A 22,940-nucleotide genomic window follows, 5' to 3' on the forward strand; every position below is an offset into this window, starting at 1 on the left:
TTGTCAATAATTAAACCAGCACAGATTAGAGAAAGAGGAGTCGAAAACTAACTTTGAAATCTTTATTAGGATTCAAGTGAAATGTATAGAAATGTCAGTCATCAATCATCCGCAAAAAGGTCTAGGAAATACCATAAGTAACACTGTGCACATCTCGTCAATATGATCAGATAAAAAAGAAGAAAAAAAGAATCAGTTAAAAAAAACTGTTTGCTGGAAATAAATCCCAAACCGATGAGGCGTAATTGCATTAATTCAATCATTTCCAGTTGTGTAGCGTGAGTCACTTCTTTCCGTTAGAACACCTGCTCCACAGGTCGCACCTGAACATCTCCAATCTGCACAAAGAAAGTTCAATTAATAAATGGTTAACATTAATATTCAGGTAAAACAGCAACAAACATAGTCTGGCCCGCATGTTACTAACGGCAGCAGAACTCGAAAACTATACTAGGAATGTCTGACCAATGAGTGTCCGACTCCCACCTAAACTGCATGGACTACAACACATAACGAATTATGTATATCACGCCAGTTAGGGTACCTCATGTATACTGCACCTGTGTATACTGTATACTTTACTTACTCACAGTATATATTTAGACTCTAGTGTTTATTGTAACCATATTGTAATGTATAATACAACTGATACAGACCATCATCTGCACCTTTGATCACACTGCCTACTTGCTCTGATGCGTATATTCAGAGTTAATTATATTGTTTACGCTACTTTTAACCTTACTGTACTATAATTTTATTGCCTGTATTTATGTCTTCTACTATTACCTGTACCCCCCCCCCCCTCCCACATGCTGCTACGATGCCTGCATTTCCCCAAGGGTATCAATAAAGGAATATCTTATCTTATCTTGTGTTAACTCATTACAGAAGGCAAGACGGCTGCTTACATGCACATGTGGAGGGGCACTCAACACATATACGACGGCGCTTGCGATGTCTTCTGCTTGCAAACACTGAAAAAGAAGACAGGGGATGGATTTTTCCTTTTTCGGGTTGGTGTCTAGAATTTACTAGATTCCCGTGTAGACCACAGCAGAAGCATTACATAGGTTACCTTTATTGTAGTAAATACATGGGCAGCTTTCTCCGGGTTCTGACTGTACATCCGATTGACGATTTCCGTTTCCACCATACCCGGAGATACACACTGCAACAGGAGTGGAACAAAATACAACCACGCTTACAATGTGCACACTTCATTGTCATTGTCTTCAGTGTACTTGTGTTAACAGGTAGCCTAACACTGCCACGACACTGCCATTTTACAAATCCATTTAAGGCTAATCTTTCCTGTGACAAAATGGCATCCAATGTAATAAAAAAAGTCAACCAACGAACTAGATTCTTGTACCGGATCTCCTCTCTGGTAAACAAGAATACCCTGAAGACTCTGGCAGGAGCACTCATTCAAGGGTACTACGACTATGCTTGCACCTCATGGTACCAAAGCACCTCAAAGGTGCTAAAAACTAAATTACAAACATCTCAAAACAAACTGGTCAGACTACTGCTTGACCTTACTCCTAGAACCCACCTCACCCCTGCCCACTTTGACAACCTAGGATGGCTTAGAGTAGACGACAGAGTACAGCAACTTGCAATGGGCCTGGTCTACAAGATACACTACACGACCAAGGTACCCATGTACATGTCAAAATACTTCCCAAAGGTCAGTGAATACCACGATCACAACACCAGAGGGAGCTCCACAAATCATGTTAAACCCAGATTCGGCTCAAACAAGGGACTACACACGTTTCGCAATTATGCCACATCAATGTGGAACGCCATACCCAAAGCTGTAAAGGAATGTGAATCACTACCCACTTTCAAAAACACTCTCAAAGAACACCTACGGGAGACTGCAATTCGAAACTGGCCCCTGTAAATGTCCTAACCCAACCCCCTCCAATGTACAGTAAATGACCAAGTATGGTTGTCAATATTCCAATGTACAGTTTTGCGTGTACAGTTGTACAGTGTTCCCCACCCACCCCTTCTACCCAACCCCACCCACCCAACCACCTCCAATGTACAGCCCCCCCCCCCCCCCCCCACCTACCTACTGTATATACAGTTTCTACGTCAAATGTATATACTCTCTTTTCTGGACTCTTTTTGTATCACAAACAGTACTGTATTTGCAAATCTGGTATGTCATAAATGTATAGATGTAGCAGTACTGTCTATCTGTATGTCATGTATGTCATATATGTCCTGGTGAATTGAAAATGGGGGACCCTGATGTAAACAAGACGAAAGTCTTTCTCTGGTCTGCATCCCCTTAACAATTGTGTGTATTGAGTTGTACTGTATTGTACCCATTCTGCAATCTGTTAATAAAGTTTTCAATCAATCAATCAATCAATCAATCAAAACGGTGGTGTAGTGGTTAACACTGTCGCCTCACAGCAAGAAAGTCATGGGTTTCCCATGGGTTCCCGCTTGGGGACCAGGTTGCCGGGTACCCAGGTGGGGTATCTCTCGGGCCTTTCTGTGTGGAGTTTGCATGTTCTACCCCCCCCCCCCCCCCCCCCCCCCACCTGCAAGGGTTTCCCCTCCAGAAAAAAATATCAAAATGCAGAACAGATCACCAGTGCTGCCACGTCCCTGACGAAGACGGGACAGGAGCACTTGGATTGGTGCCTGTGGGTGCGGTGCACGCAGAAGCCAATGCCACAGCCCATGCCGAAGCCCATGTCTGCTCCCGGATGCCCTTGGGGGGAAGGACGACGGGATGGGTCAAGCGCAGAGAGGCATTTCAGTGACGACCCAATGCATGTGTTCCTGTGTGTCACCCATGTTGCATGTGTGTGTCGCCCATGTTGCACGTGTGTGTTGCTGCATGACTAATGACGACTTCTTCATTCTCTTATGCTTCGATTGGACAATATTTTGAGTGGGGACGGTAAGTCTTTATTATTCTTTTTCCTTTTTATAAACAAAGACAGGGAATTAATAACAATTCTTACCGTGACTCTAATATGGGTCTTAGCCTCGCGTAACTCTTGTCTCAGGCCCTCCGCCAGGGCTGTCACGGCGTATTTGGTTGCACAGTAGAAATGCGCATCGGCACTGTTATGTACGTGATGTCCAAACATGCTACAACAGAGAGAGAGAGAGAGAGAGAGAGAGAGAGAGAGAGAGAGAGAGAGAGAGATTATGACCGACAGACAAACAGGGACAGCAGTATTATTGTCAAATAACAGTCTACCATCTATCCTTGACACCTAGGATAATAAGCATAAAGATAATTATAATACAAATATTGGTAATATATAGAATGGTATGTTGGCGCTCCCGCTGCAATAACAAACAAACACATGCCACATGCTTGAGAAACGACATGGTTATAATTATATGGTTCTAGTTACTCTTTACACTTACTGTGTGGCAACGGTGTAACAGTGACTTTATAGTGACACCCACAGATATTTTCAGCTCTAACAGAATTATGAATTGTGCCATGAATTTAAATATTTTAAAATAAATTTCTTGTGAAAATCAACATCAGATTTCAGCTCAATTATCAGAGCATCTTGTCACCCCAATTTTATTTGGAAGCAAGATTCTATGCAAGCAAGGATGTGAGCGAGGAAGTCAACAGTGTGTAATCTTGCTCCCAGAACGTTAGTGTTACAAAGGGTCAGATTAAACCGAATATATATATTTATTGCCTGAGATCCCATGTATAATATTTGTATATCGTTTGATATCCCTTGTATATTCTTTGTACATATACACGGAATATCCCTTTACCTGGTACAGGACAGACCATAATATTCGTTCTCCTATTGGAAGCGATCCCCTAGGCGCCAGTGACTTACCCCCTAGAGCTGACTCGAAAGGTGCCGACGAACATGCCCTTACTAGCCCCAGTTCCGCGTAGGAATACGGCTACCGAAATACGAATGGTACTATTTGTTCACCGTGCATATAAATAGGGCGCAAGAAATGTAGAATTCCTCTTAGTCCTTTGTCCCGTTCAGTCTCGTGCAGTTCCAGTTATCCAAGCAACGTCTCCCCATTATGCAACGTGGGGTAGAGTAGGGCTCGTATTGCCTCAAATAGAGTCGTGTTATTCTACTACGTTTGTTTAACGTATCGTTCGCTATTCACTAGTAAACCTTCATTACGAGTCAAAGACCACGTGAAGTGAGTAATTGTGCGTCTACATAGAGCACTTATTGCCGCGTGCTAATAAGGATAGTAACGTCAAGTTCAACTGTGAACTACCGCGCACCACGGAGGATTTACCCCGGTTATTGCAGAGCCACTTTCGGGCAGGAGTACTATTATTATCCTTCATTCTTCACCAAGCTGCTGGAGCAGAGAACCGTCTACACCCCGCTGCTGGGGGATCTACACATATACCGTGAGGACATCACTCGAGCCCGTCTCTGTCGGAGCAGAGACTCCACGGCTTCATCTGCGGCGCGCACCCTAGGATTACAGCTGCTGCTTTCCCCGCTGACACAGGGGTGATATCGCCTCCGTGGACCCTTGACTTTGTATAGAGCATTGCCTCCCCCTGCTGGCTTACAACCGGTAGTACACCCCCCCTTCCCAGAATATCCCTAGATCTAATTCCTAACATTCACTATTGATTTGCCTATGCACATTCGATTTGCCTTATAAGCGCATTCAAGTAATGTAATAATACCCTCTTGCTGTAATAAATATTCTAAACGAGTATTTGTGTGGAAACCGTGTTATTGTGGAGAAGTTCTCATCATATACCTGCGTACGGTATTGGCCAGTAATGTACATAAGACGGTAGTAGTTTAATGATACTAATACTTGATTAATACAGTCAGGGAATTGTACCCCTCAGTTACAATTGGTCCTTCGAGCCCCGGATAATAATTAGCGTAATATTAATATAATATTAATATTGACATGGCCGATGACGAACACTCCACAAACGGTTCTCCTAAGCTAGATCGCCCGCAGCGCAGACGGCAGCCACCTCCCTATCTAGAGGCATACTCTGTCAGTCCAATACCTAGCTTTAAAGGGAAATTAGATACGGATAAAATAACTAAAGCGGATAGTAAAATTATGTCCGACCCTAGCAACCAGGCTACCCCGCCAACAGAGGCCCTAGTGGGTTCTAATGTAACTGACCAAGCTCACGGTGGGGACCAGGAGGGAACTGACACGACTTTATCCCCCGACAACGCCGACGAGGTAGTCCCCGGAGCGCTCCAGGATAAAGAAAGCCCTCCCGGGATGGAACCCGACCCACCACAAGAAGAGACGCGCACCCAGGAGATGGGTCTCCTCGGTACGCAACAGGAGAACGGGTCTCCAACAAGTACTGCCGGGAGCCGATCGCCCCGAACGCCGTCTTCCCCCAGCGCGGCGGACAAGATGCTGGCGCAAGCACTCATCGCCACCCTGGCAGCCTCCACCGAACGCGATCGACTTCAAGCGCAACAGACGCGCGAGTGCGAACAGTTTGCAGGCGAGCGAGAGCGCTTCCAGGCGCAACAAAGGAGTGAAGACGACCGCATAAGACTGGAGACCAGACGCCTCCAGACAGAAGAGAACATTGAGAGAAGCCGCGTCGATGCACAGCACGCCGCCGCCAATGCACAGCACGCCGCCGCCAATGCACAGCGCGATGTCGCACATGCCCAGCGCGACGCCGCCAACGCACAGCGCGACGCTGCCCAGGCCAGCGCCAATGCGCAGCGCGACGTCGCCAATGCCCAGCGCGAAGCAGCGCGCAACGCAGCCCATGCCCAGCGCGAGGCAGAGCGCGACCGGCTGCAGGCGGAGCTGATGGACAAACTGGTTGCCATGGCGACACCCCCTCACTCCACACGGAGCTCTCAGAGATCGTCAAGACACGGGTCTAGGACACATTCCCCTACCCGACGAAGCGACCCGGGACTCCGCCAACAGGAGGATCCTGTCCACGTCTCCGAACCCCCTTCCCGGCCGGTCCATACGAGACCCAGCAACCGGGAAGAATCGGACCACGCCGAGAGACTGAACAGAAGACTCCAGGTCCTAGCCGAGGGAGAGGAGGAGGAAGAGGAGGAATGTCAAGCCGACCAGCAGCAACGTACTCTGGCCCAGGAGGCCCAGTACAGCCCCGACCAGCAGCAACGTACTCTGGCCCAGGAGGCCCAGTACAGCCCCGACCAGCAGCAACGTACTCTGGACCAGGAGGTCCAGTACAGCCCAGAAGTCAGCCCCGAGGCCCTGCGCTACAAACCCCCGACTCAACTCACGGGTGAGTTTGACGCACCGCCAGCCCCGAGGGACAGCACCTGGGTACCCGACCTTCGGTACCCACCAAGTACCAGCCCAAGACGACACGCACGGGGAGACTCGCCTAGGAGGCCTCTTCCCCAACGCTCACCGATGTGCCAGTCATCCATGGCATCGTACCATGGCGCACCGACGTTTCCAGACTTCACCCATGAGAACCGAGCACAGTACACGGAACTACGGATGTGCTTAGAGACAATGATGGTTGATGTAGCTGATGAACGCCACAAGTATGCTACCCTACTGAAGCACCTCAAGGTGCCCCGAGCGCACAATATAGCGCTGGCCTATGCCAACTCTACTACCCCATACACAGCGGCTCTAGCAGCACTCGACCAACGGTATGGACGCGTATGGGACTACGTGATACAGGAGATAAGAGACATTGACCGTCTCCCCCCAGCCAGAGACAACAGAGCGTTAGATGACCTGTCTATCAAAGTACAGTCCCTGGTAGGGATGCTGGGGTCCCAAAAGGAAAAGGGTATCTACGAACTGTATGCTAACTCCAACGTAGAGAGGATATTAGAGAAGCTCCCTCCCGCCCGACAAGAGCGCTTCAGGCGGCAGAGAGACTACCGCGACCCCAACGGTCCAGAGGCATCCCTCCTAGACCTATCTGAGTTCCTCGCCAGGGAGGTCAGTAGCCTACGACTCGACACGTTCGTATGGAGTGGACCAAGCCCAAGACTCGGACCTCGGGGACAAACGGATAACCGCCGGTTGGTGACCGTTATGCACCAAGCCGAATCAGTACCACACAAGAACCACAACACCCCCTCGACGAAAGAGGACCAGTGGAAGATTGAGTGCCAGTACTGTGAGGGAGAACATCGGCTGTATCAGTGCGAAGATTTCAAGAAGCTGACCACAGATGATGTGAGTCAGTGGGTCAAGGACCACCGCCGCTGCTTCCGCTGCGCGCGCAGCCACCTAGCAGCTGAGTGCCGCTTGAAAAAGAAGTGCAGCAGGTGCGGTGGTACCCACTTGGAGGTCCTGCATGACATCAACAGGCGTCAGCCAGGACAACAGAGTGGGCCCGTCGCGGTAATGTACCATGCCGAGGCGGTGGCACCAGCACCAAAGTTCCACCAGACCGCTCCCTGGTGTCCCGACTGCTACGGCAGACACTGGGAGCCACGGTGCGACTCGCACCATATAGATTCTACGTCACCACCCACAGGAGTGCTCCATATTGACCAGCATAGCGGGACCCCCCGTGTGCTCCTCAAAGTGGTCAGAGTGCTCCTGAGCTACGAGGACAAGGTCCTGGACACTTACGCCGTCCTGGACGATGGGTCTGAAAAGACTCTCCTCCTCGCTTCCGCAGCAGCCCAGTTGGGCCTGCGAGGTGTCAAAGATACAATGACCATACGCACCATCAGAAGGGACCAGAAGACCATAACGGGTGAAAAGGTCTCCTTCAAGATAGCAGCGGTGGACCAGCCCGAGAAGCAGTATAGTATAACTAACGTCTTCACCAGCCACGACATAGGCCTGTTTCAGTACACCTACCCCATCCCACAGCTGATGGCTAAGTATGTGCACCTACGTCAACTACCTATACCGCTTATCGACGGCGCCACACCGACCCTGCTCATCGGCTCCGACCACGCGGACCTCATTCTCCCAATTGAGGCGGCCCACGTCGGACCTAAAGGATGCCCAGTCGCGGTTCAGACCCGACTGGGATGGACGCTCCAGGGCCCCCTCTACGGACTTGACAGTCAACCCACGACCACACGCTGCCTACACACAGAGGCGAGCGACACCGGCCTCTCCCCCGTACAGCAGAGGCTATTGACATTAAGCGAGAGGCCCGTGAGAGAACCGTGGGCACCAGAGGGAGTTCGGAACTCCACCCCCCTCAGCTGCGCTCCAGACGTGGCTGACCTCGAACCCAGCACCCCAAGCGACTCCTTGACGGGGCGGCCGGGACCGGCCCCTCCTCAGACGGGGTACAGAGCAAACAAGAGAAACAGACGGAGGAGGAGAAAGCACAGCCAAGCACAGATCAAAGCAGTCTCAGGCCCGCTCCCTCCTAAGCCCCCCTTCATCCCGTCCAGTCGTCATGACCATAGACCAGTCACTACCCCGAGCTGCGTGGCCGGCCGGCCGCGTAAGCAAAGTGACCACTGGTGCCGACGGAAAGGTCAGAGTGGCAGAAGTGCTCGGCCAAGGGCGGACCTACAACCGACCCGTGGCGAGGCTGATAGAGTCGCCAAGGCTCCCCGACTCGCTTAATGACGACCATGACCCCTGACTTTGTGACCTGCCTACCCTCACAACGGACATTGAGTGGTGGACAGTGCGGTTAATCTGTCTCTGCTTAGCTAATTAGGTGGGACTAATTAGGGGGCGGCTGTTACAAAGGGTCAGATTAAACCGAATATATATATTTATTGCCTGAGATCCCATGTATAATATTTGTATATCGTTTGATATCCCTTGTATATTCTTTGTACATATACACGGAATATCCCTTTACCTGGTACAGGACAGACCATAATATTCGTTCTCCTATTGGAAGCGATCCCCTAGGCGCCAGTGACTTACCCCCTAGAGCTGACTCGAAAGGTGCCGACGAACATGCCCTTACTAGCCCCAGTTCCGCGTAGGAATACGGCTACCGAAATACGAATGGTACTATTTGTTCACCGTGCATATAAATAGGGCGCAAGAAATGTAGAATTCCTCTTAGTCCTTTGTCCCGTTCAGTCTCGTGCAGTTCCAGTTATCCAAGCAACGTCTCCCCATTATGCAACGTGGGGTAGAGTAGGGCTCGTATTGCCTCAAATAGAGTCGTGTTATTCTACTACGTTTGTTTAACGTATCGTTCGCTATTCACTAGTAAACCTTCATTACGAGTCAAAGACCACGTGAAGTGAGTAATTGTGCGTCTACATAGAGCACTTATTGCCGCGTGCTAATAAGGATAGTAACGTCAAGTTCAACTGTGAACTACCGCGCACCACGGAGGATTTACCCCGGTTATTGCAGAGCCACTTTCGGGCAGGAGTACTATTATTATCCTTCATTCTTCACCAAGCTGCTGGAGCAGAGAACCGTCTACACCCCGCTGCTGGGGGATCTACACATATACCGTGAGGACATCACTCGAGCCCGTCTCTGTCGGAGCAGAGACTCCACGGCTTCATCTGCGGCGCGCACCCTAGGATTACAGCTGCTGCTTTCCCCGCTGACACAGGGGTGATATCGCCTCCGTGGACCCTTGACTTTGTATAGAGCATTGCCTCCCCCTGCTGGCTTACAACCGGTAGTACACCCCCCCTTCCCAGAATATCCCTAGATCTAATTCCTAACATTCACTATTGATTTGCCTATGCACATTCGATTTGCCTTATAAGCGCATTCAAGTAATGTAATAATACCCTCTTGCTGTAATAAATATTCTAAACGAGTATTTGTGTGGAAACCGTGTTATTGTGGAGAAGTTCTCATCATATACCTGCGTACGGTATTGGCCAGTAATGTACATAAGACGGTAGTAGTTTAATGATACTAATACTTGATTAATACAGTCAGGGAATTGTACCCCTCAGTTACAATTGGTCCTTCGAGCCCCGGATAATAATTAGCGTAATATTAATATAATATTAATATTGACATGGCCGATGACGAACACTCCACAAACGGTTCTCCTAAGCTAGATCGCCCGCAGCGCAGACGGCAGCCACCTCCCTATCTAGAGGCATACTCTGTCAGTCCAATACCTAGCTTTAAAGGGAAATTAGATACGGATAAAATAACTAAAGCGGATAGTAAAATTATGTCCGACCCTAGCAACCAGGCTACCCCGCCAACAGAGGCCCTAGTGGGTTCTAATGTAACTGACCAAGCTCACGGTGGGGACCAGGAGGGAACTGACACGACTTTATCCCCCGACAACGCCGACGAGGTAGTCCCCGGAGCGCTCCAGGATAAAGAAAGCCCTCCCGGGATGGAACCCGACCCACCACAAGAAGAGACGCGCACCCAGGAGATGGGTCTCCTCGGTACGCAACAGGAGAACGGGTCTCCAACAAGTACTGCCGGGAGCCGATCGCCCCGAACGCCGTCTTCCCCCAGCGCGGCGGACAAGATGCTGGCGCAAGCACTCATCGCCACCCTGGCAGCCTCCACCGAACGCGATCGACTTCAAGCGCAACAGACGCGCGAGTGCGAACAGTTTGCAGGCGAGCGAGAGCGCTTCCAGGCGCAACAAAGGAGTGAAGACGACCGCATAAGACTGGAGACCAGACGCCTCCAGACAGAAGAGAACATTGAGAGAAGCCGCGTCGATGCACAGCACGCCGCCGCCAATGCACAGCACGCCGCCGCCAATGCACAGCACGCCGCCGCCAATGCACAGCGCGATGTCGCACATGCCCAGCGCGACGCCGCCAACGCACAGCGCGACGCTGCCCAGGCCAGCGCCAATGCGCAGCGCGACGTCGCCAATGCCCAGCGCGAAGCAGCGCGCAACGCAGCCCATGCCCAGCGCGAGGCAGAGCGCGACCGGCTGCAGGCGGAGCTGATGGACAAACTGGTTGCCATGGCGACACCCCCTCACTCCACACGGAGCTCTCAGAGATCGTCAAGACACGGGTCTAGGACACATTCCCCTACCCGACGAAGCGACCCGGGACTCCGCCAACAGGAGGATCCTGTCCACGTCTCCGAACCCCCTTCCCGGCCGGTCCATACGAGACCCAGCAACCGGGAAGAATCGGACCACGCCGAGAGACTGAACAGAAGACTCCAGGTCCTAGCCGAGGGAGAGGAGGAGGAAGAGGAGGAATGTCAAGCCGACCAGCAGCAACGTACTCTGGCCCAGGAGGCCCAGTACAGCCCCGACCAGCAGCAACGTACTCTGGCCCAGGAGGCCCAGTACAGCCCCGACCAGCAGCAACGTACTCTGGACCAGGAGGTCCAGTACAGCCCAGAAGTCAGCCCCGAGGCCCTGCGCTACAAACCCCCGACTCAACTCACGGGTGAGTTTGACGCACCGCCAGCCCCGAGGGACAGCACCTGGGTACCCGACCTTCGGTACCCACCAAGTACCAGCCCAAGACGACACGCACGGGGAGACTCGCCTAGGAGGCCTCTTCCCCAACGCTCACCGATGTGCCAGTCATCCATGGCATCGTACCATGGCGCACCGACGTTTCCAGACTTCACCCATGAGAACCGAGCACAGTACACGGAACTACGGATGTGCTTAGAGACAATGATGGTTGATGTAGCTGATGAACGCCACAAGTATGCTACCCTACTGAAGCACCTCAAGGTGCCCCGAGCGCACAATATAGCGCTGGCCTATGCCAACTCTACTACCCCATACACAGCGGCTCTAGCAGCACTCGACCAACGGTATGGACGCGTATGGGACTACGTGATACAGGAGATAAGAGACATTGACCGTCTCCCCCCAGCCAGAGACAACAGAGCGTTAGATGACCTGTCTATCAAAGTACAGTCCCTGGTAGGGATGCTGGGGTCCCAAAAGGAAAAGGGTATCTACGAACTGTATGCTAACTCCAACGTAGAGAGGATATTAGAGAAGCTCCCTCCCGCCCGACAAGAGCGCTTCAGGCGGCAGAGAGACTACCGCGACCCCAACGGTCCAGAGGCATCCCTCCTAGACCTATCTGAGTTCCTCGCCAGGGAGGTCAGTAGCCTACGACTCGACACGTTCGTATGGAGTGGACCAAGCCCAAGACTCGGACCTCGGGGACAAACGGATAACCGCCGGTTGGTGACCGTTATGCACCAAGCCGAATCAGTACCACACAAGAACCACAACACCCCCTCGACGAAAGAGGACCAGTGGAAGATTGAGTGCCAGTACTGTGAGGGAGAACATCGGCTGTATCAGTGCGAAGATTTCAAGAAGCTGACCACAGATGATGTGAGTCAGTGGGTCAAGGACCACCGCCGCTGCTTCCGCTGCGCGCGCAGCCACCTAGCAGCTGAGTGCCGCTTGAAAAAGAAGTGCAGCAGGTGCGGTGGTACCCACTTGGAGGTCCTGCATGACATCAACAGGCGTCAGCCAGGACAACAGAGTGGGCCCGTCGCGGTAATGTACCATGCCGAGGCGGTGGCACCAGCACCAAAGTTCCACCAGACCGCTCCCTGGTGTCCCGACTGCTACGGCAGACACTGGGAGCCACGGTGCGACTCGCACCATATAGATTCTACGTCACCACCCACAGGAGTGCTCCATATTGACCAGCATAGCGGGACCCCCCGTGTGCTCCTCAAAGTGGTCAGAGTGCTCCTGAGCTACGAGGACAAGGTCCTGGACACTTACGCCGTCCTGGACGATGGGTCTGAAAAGACTCTCCTCCTCGCTTCCGCAGCAGCCCAGTTGGGCCTGCGAGGTGTCAAAGATACAATGACCATACGCACCATCAGAAGGGACCAGAAGACCATAACGGGTGAAAAGGTCTCCTTCAAGATAGCAGCGGTGGACCAGCCCGAGAAGCAGTATAGTATAACTAACGTCTTCACCAGCCACGACATAGGCCTGTTTCAGTACACCTACCCCATCCCACAGCTGATGGCTAAGTATGTGCACCTACGTCAACTACCTATACCGCTTATCGACGGCGCCACACCGACCCTGCTCATCGGCTCCGACCACGCGGACCTCATTCTCCCAATTGAGGCGGCCCACGTCGGACCTAAAGGATGCCCAGTCGCGGTTCAGACCCGACTGGGATGGACGCTCCAGGGCCCCCTCTACGGACTTGACAGTCAACCCACGACCACACGCTGCCTACACACAGAGGCGAGCAACACCGGCCTCTCCCCCGTACAGCAGAGGCTATTGACATTAAGCGAGAGGCCCGTGAGAGAACCGTGGGCACCAGAGGGAGTTCGGAACTCCACCCCCCTCAGCTGCGCTCCAGACGTGGCTGACCTCGAACCCAGCACCCCAAGCGACTCCTTGACGGGGCGGCCGGGACCGGCCCCTCCTCAGACGGGGTACAGAGCAAACAAGAGAAACAGACGGAGGAGGAGAAAGCACAGCCAAGCACAGATCAAAGCAGTCTCAGGCCCGCTCCCTCCTAAGCCCCCCTTCATCCCGTCCAGTCGTCATGACCATAGACCAGTCACTACCCCGAGCTGCGTGGCCGGCCGGCCGCGTAAGCAAAGTGACCACTGGTGCCGACGGAAAGGTCAGAGTGGCAGAAGTGCTCGGCCAAGGGCGGACCTACAACCGACCCGTGGCGAGGCTGATAGAGTCGCCAAGGCTCCCCGACTCGCTTAATGACGACCATGACCCCTGACTTTGTGACCTGCCTACCCTCACAACGGACATTGAGTGGTGGACAGTGCGGTTAATCTGTCTCTGCTTAGCTAATTAGGTGGGACTAATTAGGGGGCGGCTGTTACAAAGGGTCAGATTAAACCGAATATATATATTTATTGCCTGAGATCCCATGTATAATATTTGTATATCGTTTGATATCCCTTGTATATTCTTTGTACATATACACGGAATATCCCTTTACCTGGTACAGGACAGACCATAATATTCGTTCTCCTATTGGAAGCGATCCCCTAGGCGCCAGTGACTTACCCCCTAGAGCTGACTCGAAAGGTGCCGACGAACATGCCCTTACTAGCCCCAGTTCCGCGTAGGAATACGGCTACCGAAATACGAATGGTACTATTTGTTCACCGTGCATATAAATAGGGCGCAAGAAATGTAGAATTCCTCTTAGTCCTTTGTCCCGTTCAGTCTCGTACAGTTCCAGTTATCCAAGCAACGTCTCCCCATTATGCAACGTGGGGTAGAGTAGGGCTCGTATTGCCTCAAATAGAGTCGTGTTATTCTACTACGTTTGTTTAACGTATCGTTCGCTATTCACTAGTAAACCTTCATTACGAGTCAAAGACCACGTGAAGTGAGTAATTGTGCGTCTACATAGAGCACTTATTGCCGCGTGCTAATAAGGATAGTAACGTCAAGTTCAACTGTGAACTACCGCGCACCACGGAGGATTTACCCCGGTTATTGCAGAGCCACTTTCGGGCAGGAGTACTATTATTATCCTTCATTCTTCACCAAGCTGCTGGAGCAGAGAACCGTCTACACCCCGCTGCTGGGGGATCTACACATATACCGTGAGGACATCACTCGAGCCCGTCTCTGTCGGAGCAGAGACTCCACGGCTTCATCTGCGGCGCGCACCCTAGGATTACAGCTGCTGCTTTCCCCGCTGACACAGGGGTGATATCGCCTCCGTGGACCCTTGACTTTGTATAGAGCATTGCCTCCCCCTGCTGGCTTACAACCGGTAGTACACCCCCCCTTCCCAGAATATCCCTAGATCTAATTCCTAACATTCACTATTGATTTGCCTATGCACATTCGATTTGCCTTATAAGCGCATTCAAGTAATGTAATAATACCCTCTTGCTGTAATAAATATTCTAAACGAGTATTTGTGTGGAAACCGTGTTATTGTGGAGAAGTTCTCATCATATACCTGTGTACGGTATTGGCCAGTAATGTACATAAGACGGTAGTAGTTTAATGATACTAATACTTGATTAATACAGTCAGGGAATTGTACCCCTCAGTTACAGTTAGTCTTAGTACTTTATCCAAAAACCCTGTTTTGGTTGAGCCCCGATCACCGGTGGTCTATTAATATTAAGACATGACTGTAAGTAAGTTTGAGATTAGTGAGATTTGAAATCGACATGCATTTGGAAGCAGAGGTGGAGTGCGGGTAAAGTTGACAATTATTCAGCGGTCCTCAAGGCCGGAGGGGAACCCAGAATAAGATAACTCTCTCAGTTAGGTAAGAGTTGTGGCATTGTACCTGTTCATGTTTATGATGTGTCCATCATCGACCTTTCTATCTTTCATTGACTGGTATGCTTCCCGTGTGCATATGGACAATGCGATGACATTCACCTGCAAGATGCAATGCACGTATCCAAAGACATCCAGCTTAGAAACAACACTGTGCAATAGATTACCTTCAGGGAAATGCATTATAGTATTAATAATACTAATAAACTTTATTTGTAGAGCACCGTTCATACAAGAATTGCAGCTCAAAGTGCTTCACAACAGAACAAAATGAGCACATAAAGCGCAGACATATAAAATCAGTTTTTCACATTAGGATCCAACATCCCTTGTTGGCCACCTTGTCTGTGGTTTGATTATATTGCAGTTTAAAAATAGACAATAAAAAGAGTAAAATAGAGTAGACTGAGTAAAATTGTGCAATAGAAATCGTTCTGAATTACTGTTTAACAGTTTAAAACCGCCTTTACCTTCCCCCGTTTTGATTATCCACACAGTTTAAAACCGGACAGTATTCCTTCCTGTTCGATACCCACTTTGCCCCTTCGAACCTCGAGAATAACCTCTCAGGGGAAACCTCGCTCTCAGGGCAAACCTCCCTCTCAGCCTAATGGGCAAGTGACGACTCCTCGTAGACTGACCCATCACAGAGACTTCCATCCAGTGTCGCAGTTCCCCATTGCAAGTATTGCAAGCGACATACTTAAAAATGTCCTTGTTATTTAAAAAAAAAAATTAAATCCACACTTACATCCATCATGTTCCGCCAGCCGCTGGTATTGCCGCTCAACAGTGGTTCTGGGTGAGCCAGGCCAGCGTTGTTGATGCAGACATCCACACCCTGGTGCTGGGCCTTGATGGCAGAGAACATGGACAGGATCTCCTCTTCGTTGGAGAGGTCACATTTAAAGGGAACCAGGGTGCCACTGTGCCCGGCACTTTGACACTCTGCTGCCAGTTTCTGAAATCAAGTTTAATTTGTCACATATAAGGTACATGTACATTATAGTGAAATGCTTTGGTTCTGTGTGACCCTCCTGAGATTGTGCTTCACAAAACAGCAAAAGACCAGAAACAATATACGTACAACATTATATAATATATACAAAACTAAAATGCACAAAATGCTCAAATTAGGTAGGAGAGGTATTCACAAATGTATTCAGAATAAACTTAAGTTTTAAGGCACAACGTGGATGCAGCCAAGTGCCTTAAAACGTACATCTACAAGTTGATTCTTTCTGTTTATGCCATGGTCATTTGCCAACAATATAAAATAAAAGCATTTGTACATTTTTGGTGAAAGTTTTGCACTTGCCATTGTGCGTTTTCCTTCCTGGTTGTTCGTTTATCAAGCTGTGCTTCGCCGTAGTTGAAAACAAGTAGGCGTTGACAGCTGTGCTCTTCACATTGGCAACCACGGTTTGCAGTGTAATATGGTTCTGGACGACCAGGGTTTGTCAACAAACCGATGTACTTTCTAACAGCTATATATATACTTTATAGTATTGCTATCTGTCCATTCTCATTGTCACTTGAGTGCATAAACCGTGCCTTCATAATGGCTTAAAGAAAATAAAAATCTATCGGTTGGTTGTCATTTTATAGCGGCGTGAATATAAGCTTTATCGCAGTTTTCGTCTCCTCTTTTTTCTGGGAAGCTAGATATGAGGCTAAAGGCTAGTCACGTTATATCAAAGCCATTTCTGTTGTATATATACGAATGAAATAAAACAAACTGCTTAGCATCCGGACTATTACAGAGCATCTATGGATGAAATGGGGGCGGCGGGGGACGCCGATTAATATTATTGATTAGCAATACAGTGTGCGTTCAAGTAGCCACATTCAACTGATCGATCGCTTGCGTGTTACAACAATGTCCAATCCGGCTGTAATTTGGGTGAATAGTATCCTACCGTCAGCCCATGTGATTGCCGGCAACATTTCGTCATTATTCATCGGAATCTGGTAGATCGATATGTCCATTGGCTGATCATAAATCCCATTATTCCAGGCTGAAATCTGCGTTCGGTAACGTGATCAAAGATGGATGATGTTTGGCTGGGATCCAGGCTCATATGAAACGCCCCAAGACAATAAATTTTTTTTTCCCCCATTCGGCCTCAATGATACTGCAGTGGAGCGATGGCGCCCCTAAGAGGATCTGGCCGGTATTGCATGTTTCGGAAATCAAATATGCGGGCAGATCCTGCAAGTCGATCGGGGATGTTAATACCGTTATTAATATGGAATAAAACAATAACAACTTGCCATGAGTTAACTCGTGGCTCTGGTCCTCAACGGGTGGAATCGAAACACGAGTTAACTCGTGGTTGGGCGGCAAAGTGTTAATGTTGCTATGGTTGCAGGTTGGGTAGCAGGTGAATTTAGATGATAAACTTGAGCCAAACTATGTGTACATTAAACAGTTTTAATGCACACCTGCCGGCAGGCCCGGACTGGCCATCGGGAGCACCGGGAGTTTTCCCGGTGGCCTGGCCTGCACAGATTTAAAAAAAAAATATTAAAAAAAACAAAAACAAAAAAAAATAATATTATTATTATTTTTTTTTTTTTGCCAGGCCATTGTTTCTAGTTGTGGCGGCGGCGCGGCGCAATAGTTAGATAACCTAGGTGGGTGGGGAACAACCAGGATTTCACTGTCTGCGACAGAGTTGGAGAACTATCTGACTCTCTCCCTCACGCGGATCACACACACACAATGGAGCCGTGCTGCCGCTTGTGATTGGTGGAGGCGGGACCAGGCGATACAACTGATTGACAGCGGAGGCGGCGAATGGAATGGCAGACGGCACTCAGATGCAGAATAACAGCCAGGCAGTGAGCCAGGTAGTGAGGGACTCGGGAGAGATACAGTAGAGCGAAAGTCAATTAACGTTGATGTCAAGATGGACAGTGGAAGAAAGAGAAAGGGTGGAGGAGAGAGGGATAAAACAAAGAAAAAGAAAGGCCCTTACAGGAGAGAGTGGTTAACTGTATTATAATAGTAAATAGAAAAATATGTAGTGCTCTTGCTTTTTTCTTTTTGAAGGTGGAGAGAGTAGCATTGCTAGTGTCACAACAGTTTTATTTGAGGTCCATAACAGTACATTGTACTAAGCAATTGTTGGCTCATTAGTTTGTGATGCACATGCACTAACATTCACCAGAATGCAGGAAATTAAGTCTTTGTAACAACAAATTTCCTGGTGGGGGACCCCCGGCTTAAAAAGTGGCCTGATTGGGGCTATATTTCGCGCTATATCTCCCGGTATGAATTATTTCCCCAGTCCGGCCCTGCCTGCCGGCCATTCAGAAAGGAGTATTCACCCAGACCATGTTTTTTCCCTTTTTCCTTCCATCAAGAGGTTAATTGACATACTGCATCTGTCTTCTTGATCCTATAATATAAGGCCAAAAATCTTCCTTTTATTTCACTCCAGATGTTTTGGCTTGCCAAGATTGTAAAAGCCTTATAGGAAACATGTATCACCCCTAAAGATACATTATTATCCACATATAATTTCAAAAATCTAAATCATCCAATGAAAATAATTAGAAAAATTATGCAATAGGGATAGGATAAGCAGCTAAATAAAAGAGGCTATTGGGTGATCAATCTTTCACAATAGCAATGGCAGTCAGTTTACATTTACATTTACATTTAGTCATTTAGCTGACGCTTTTATCCAAAGCGACTTACATGTTCTGTACGACAAGCCATCAGGAAGGGCACAACTCTATCAGCTGAGCAACAATGTTCATCAAAGTGTTGAGTGCTACAGTGTAGGTTAGTTTATTAGGACAAGTGCATGACAGTACGGTTAGTTAGGGTTAGATTTTTTTCTTTTTTCTTTTTTTTTTTAAATTCAGATAATGGTTGAAGAAGTGCGTCTTTAGTCGACGGCGAAAGATTGGACGTGTTTCGGCTGTCATAACTGGGGTGGGTAGTTCATTCCACCATTGTGGGGCAAGGACTGAGAATAGGTGACTTCTCTTTGATGACCCTCCCGGCAGGGGCGTAGCTGGGGGGGGGGGGGGGTAGCTTAGGATGATTCCAAGGGCCCAGCACTGGGGGGGGCCCAAAAAAAAAAGATTTTTTTTTCTTTTTTTTTTTTTTTTACTAGACATCACTCAGGTGTATTATTGATGCTCTCATTGATACTATGTTTGTTTCTGAAGTGTGTGTGTGTGAGATATATATAGAGAGAGGGGGGGCTTTGGTAGACTATTGCATTGGTCCATTCATTGAAGATGAACGCAATGCGACATCCTTTACTAGGCTCACCCACCAACAGTGCAGGTGCTGAACTGCTGATCCGAATGTATAGGTAAAAACCATATTATGCGTTTTCATCAATAAAGAAATGGCCAAATTTTTTTTCGCTTACGCGCACTCGCATTCACTATACAAATACAATCTTTCATGGGGCCCAGAATCTGGAGCTACACCCCTGCCTCCCGGAGCTTGGATAGGAGTAGGTCTGAGGCGGCCAGAAGATGCAGAGCGTAGGGGTCTTGAGGGTGTGTAGTTAGAGACCATTGACCGGAGGTAGGCGGGAGCAGTTCCCTTTGCCGCACGGTATGCTAGGTCGAGGGCCTTGAAGCGGATTCGTGCAGCAATGGAGAGCCAGTGCAGGTCCCTAAGAAGTGGGGTGACATGGGCCGACTTCGGTAGGTTTGAGATCAGGCGGGCCGCTGCGTTCTGAATGAGTTGAAGAGGCTTAGTGGCAGTGGCCGGGAGGCCAGCAAGCAGTGCGTTGCAGTAGTCGAGGCGGGAGATGACTGTTGATTGGACAAGGAGTTGGGTGGCTTCTTTTGTCAGGAAGGGGCGGATCCTTCTGACGTTGCTCAGGAGGAATCGGCAGGTTCTGGTTGTCGCTGCAATGTGAGCAGAGAAGTTCAACTGGTCGTCGAGGACAACACCAAGGTTCCATTGCTTGGAGGAGTTATAGGTTATTGTATCATATGATTGAGTTACTTATTCCTTCTGCACTTTGGCACAGTCCAGTAACACTTGAAGTAGGCTTATATCTGCTTAGAAGATTACACCTGCTACCTGCTAGTTCTCCACGCTGTACCTCAAATATGAGAAAACGGAACTTGCAGCATTACTCTTCCAAATGGGATTAAGCATGTTTTCTTGTATCTCTAGTCAAAACAATATCTTACTTTGTATGTATTTGTTACTATCTGAAGTGAATTACATGAAAAGTGAATAATGTTACGGCCCCCAGGTGGACCAGGGTATCAGTACCGTATAGTTGTATATCTTGTTGTGTATGTCATAAATGTCTTGATGACTTGAAAATGGAGGACCCTTATGATAAGTTATGTAGACAAGACGAAAGTATTTTTCTGGTCTGCAATCTGCATCCTCTTACTGGCTAGTTGTTTGTATTGAGCCGTAGTCACTGTATTGTACCCATTCTGCAATTGATTGATTGATTGAAAATTGTATTAACAGATTGTAGAATGGGTACAATACAGTACAGCTCAATACACACAATTGTTGCAGACCAGAGAAAGACTTTCGTCTTGTTTACATCAGGGTCCCCCATTTTCAAAGTTTTTCAATCAATTCGAGGGTGCAACATAAAACAGTGGTTCAGCGGAGTAGCAATACAATCATCAAATTTGCTGACGACACAGTGGTGGTGGGCCTGATCTCTGCCAACAACGAGAGGGCCTACCTGGAAGAGGTCAAGGTCCTGGCGGGATGGTGCCAGGAAAACAGCCTCTCCCTGAACGTCAGCAAAACAAAGGAGATGATTGTGGACTTCAGGAGGTCGGGGGTCAAGGACTACAGCCCCCTCAGCATCGACGGGGCACCGGTTGAGAGAGTCAACAGCTTTAAGTACCTCGGAGCCTACATATCCGAGGACTTGTCATGGACCACACACATTGACAGTGTTGTGAAGAAGGCACGACAACGCCTCTACTTCCTCAGGCGCCTAAGGAAGTTCCAAGTCAGTCAGAAGATCCTTAAGAACTTCTACTCATGTACAATAGAGAGCATCTTGACCGGCAACATCACCTCCTGGTTTGGGAATAGCACTGCACAAGACCGAAGCAGACTACAAAGAGTGACACGTTCAGCCGAACGCACAATTGGAGGGGGGCTCCCCACCCTCCAGAACATTTACAACAAGCGTTGCAAGGGCAAGGCTAAGAGAATCATTAAAGACTCCAGTCACCCGAACAACTGCCTCTTTGAACTGCTGCGGTCAGGCAAGCGATACCGGAGTCTCAAGGCGAGCACAGAAAGACTCAGAAGAAGCTTCTATCCCCAGGCCATCAGGCTGCTAAACGAACAATGAATGAACACTACACAACAACAACCACCATAGATCCTCCCCTACACAACAACAACCACCAAACGCACATAGCACACACATCCACACGCACACACTCACTTTAAACAAACACACTGTAGCACCCACTCCACACACTTTATAGCACACACCCACTTTAAACAAACACACTGTAGCACCCACTCCCCACACTTTATATTTATTGATGAAGGATTGCACTACAACTCGTACACCTTACTGTAAATTGTACCTAAATTGTACCTCATCCCATTTCTGCTTTGCACTATATAGTACTGTACATTAGTACACTGCATAGTATTGTATATTATATGGTAACTCAGAACATTGTACATATGTCTATACCGAACACTGTGACCTAATTTTCTTCTTCTAAACTACATGCTATACTATGTTATTTGATACTATCTTGTCTAGCACAGTCTCTGGAGCGTAACAGTAAGAAGCATTTTGTATGAAAGTATTCTGTACTTCTGTATGACAACTATTAAAGAAACTTGAAACTTGAACAGAATGCTTAGCATATAATGTAGCCAAAATGAGGCGCAGAAAAACGCACAACGTAATTACGTTCATCAAAAACATTCAACAGTCTACATTATGTCAAAAATCCATGGAATTGAATAGAATCACGCACCTCTATTTTCTCCACGTTCCGCGCGCAGCCCACGACGGTCATGCCGTGTTGAACGAGTGTCTTGGCAACAGCCGCACCGATCCCGACCGACGCTCCGGTCACCAGAGCCACTCGACCCTTCCAGCGATCCATGATGTCAGCCAAAGTCGAGCGAGGTGGGAATCTTTGAAGATGTTTCTTATCGATTAGTCTACTAACTAAATACACTTAACATGTGACACTGACACCTGGATCGTGTGGACTTCCGGTCCGAAGTTTTCAAACTAAAAGCTGAATGAATGAAAACTTTATTTAACAGATTGCAGAATGGGTACAATACAGTACGGCTCAAATTCAATACACACAATTGTTAAGGGGATGCAGACCAGAGAAAGACGTTTGTCTTGTTTACATCAGGGTCCCCCATTTTCAATTCATAGTGATATTTATGACATACACAATGACATCATGACATTTATGACATACATGACATACAGGTATATAGTACTGTTACATTTGTGATGTATATGATATGCAAATATACAGTACTGTTACCCAGAGATCCTAACAGAAAATATATACAGTACATATGATGGGGAGGAGAGTCTAGGGCTGGGCGATATGGCCTCTAAATGATATCACGATATTTTTTGGCTATGTTACGATACACGATGTACATCACGATATTTTGACATTTCCTCTAAAGCCCTTAAAAATGCTTGATTTAGCCCTTTTTAAAGATTTATTTTTTGGCGTTTTATCGCTTTATTTCTACTGGGCAGTCCAGTAGAGAGACAGGAGGAATGGGAGACAGAGTGGGGGGAAGACATTAGGCAAATAACGACAGGTT

The 22,940-nt window shown here is 48.6% G+C and overlaps 1 protein-coding gene across 1 annotated transcript; it reads right to left on the reverse strand.

The window, feature by feature from the left end:
* Positions 1 to 296: 296 nt before the first annotated feature.
* LOC311242217 (dehydrogenase/reductase SDR family member 11-like) lies at positions 297 to 22,243 on the reverse strand (the record flags this gene model as incomplete). Its single annotated transcript, XM_084331174.1, has 7 exons — positions 297 to 338; positions 912 to 977; positions 1,079 to 1,171; positions 2,997 to 3,126; positions 15,147 to 15,241; positions 15,891 to 16,100; positions 22,112 to 22,243. 7 exons carry the CDS (start codon positions 22,241 to 22,243, stop codon positions 297 to 299), a joined length of 768 nt encoding a protein of 255 aa, XP_084187300.1.
* Positions 22,244 to 22,940: the final 697 nt, after the last annotated feature.

This window comes from Notolepis coatsorum (genome assembly GCF_963971535.1).
Source record: "Notolepis coatsorum genome assembly, chromosome: 15".
Classification (NCBI taxonomy): domain Eukaryota; kingdom Metazoa; phylum Chordata; class Actinopteri; order Aulopiformes; family Paralepididae; genus Notolepis; species Notolepis coatsorum.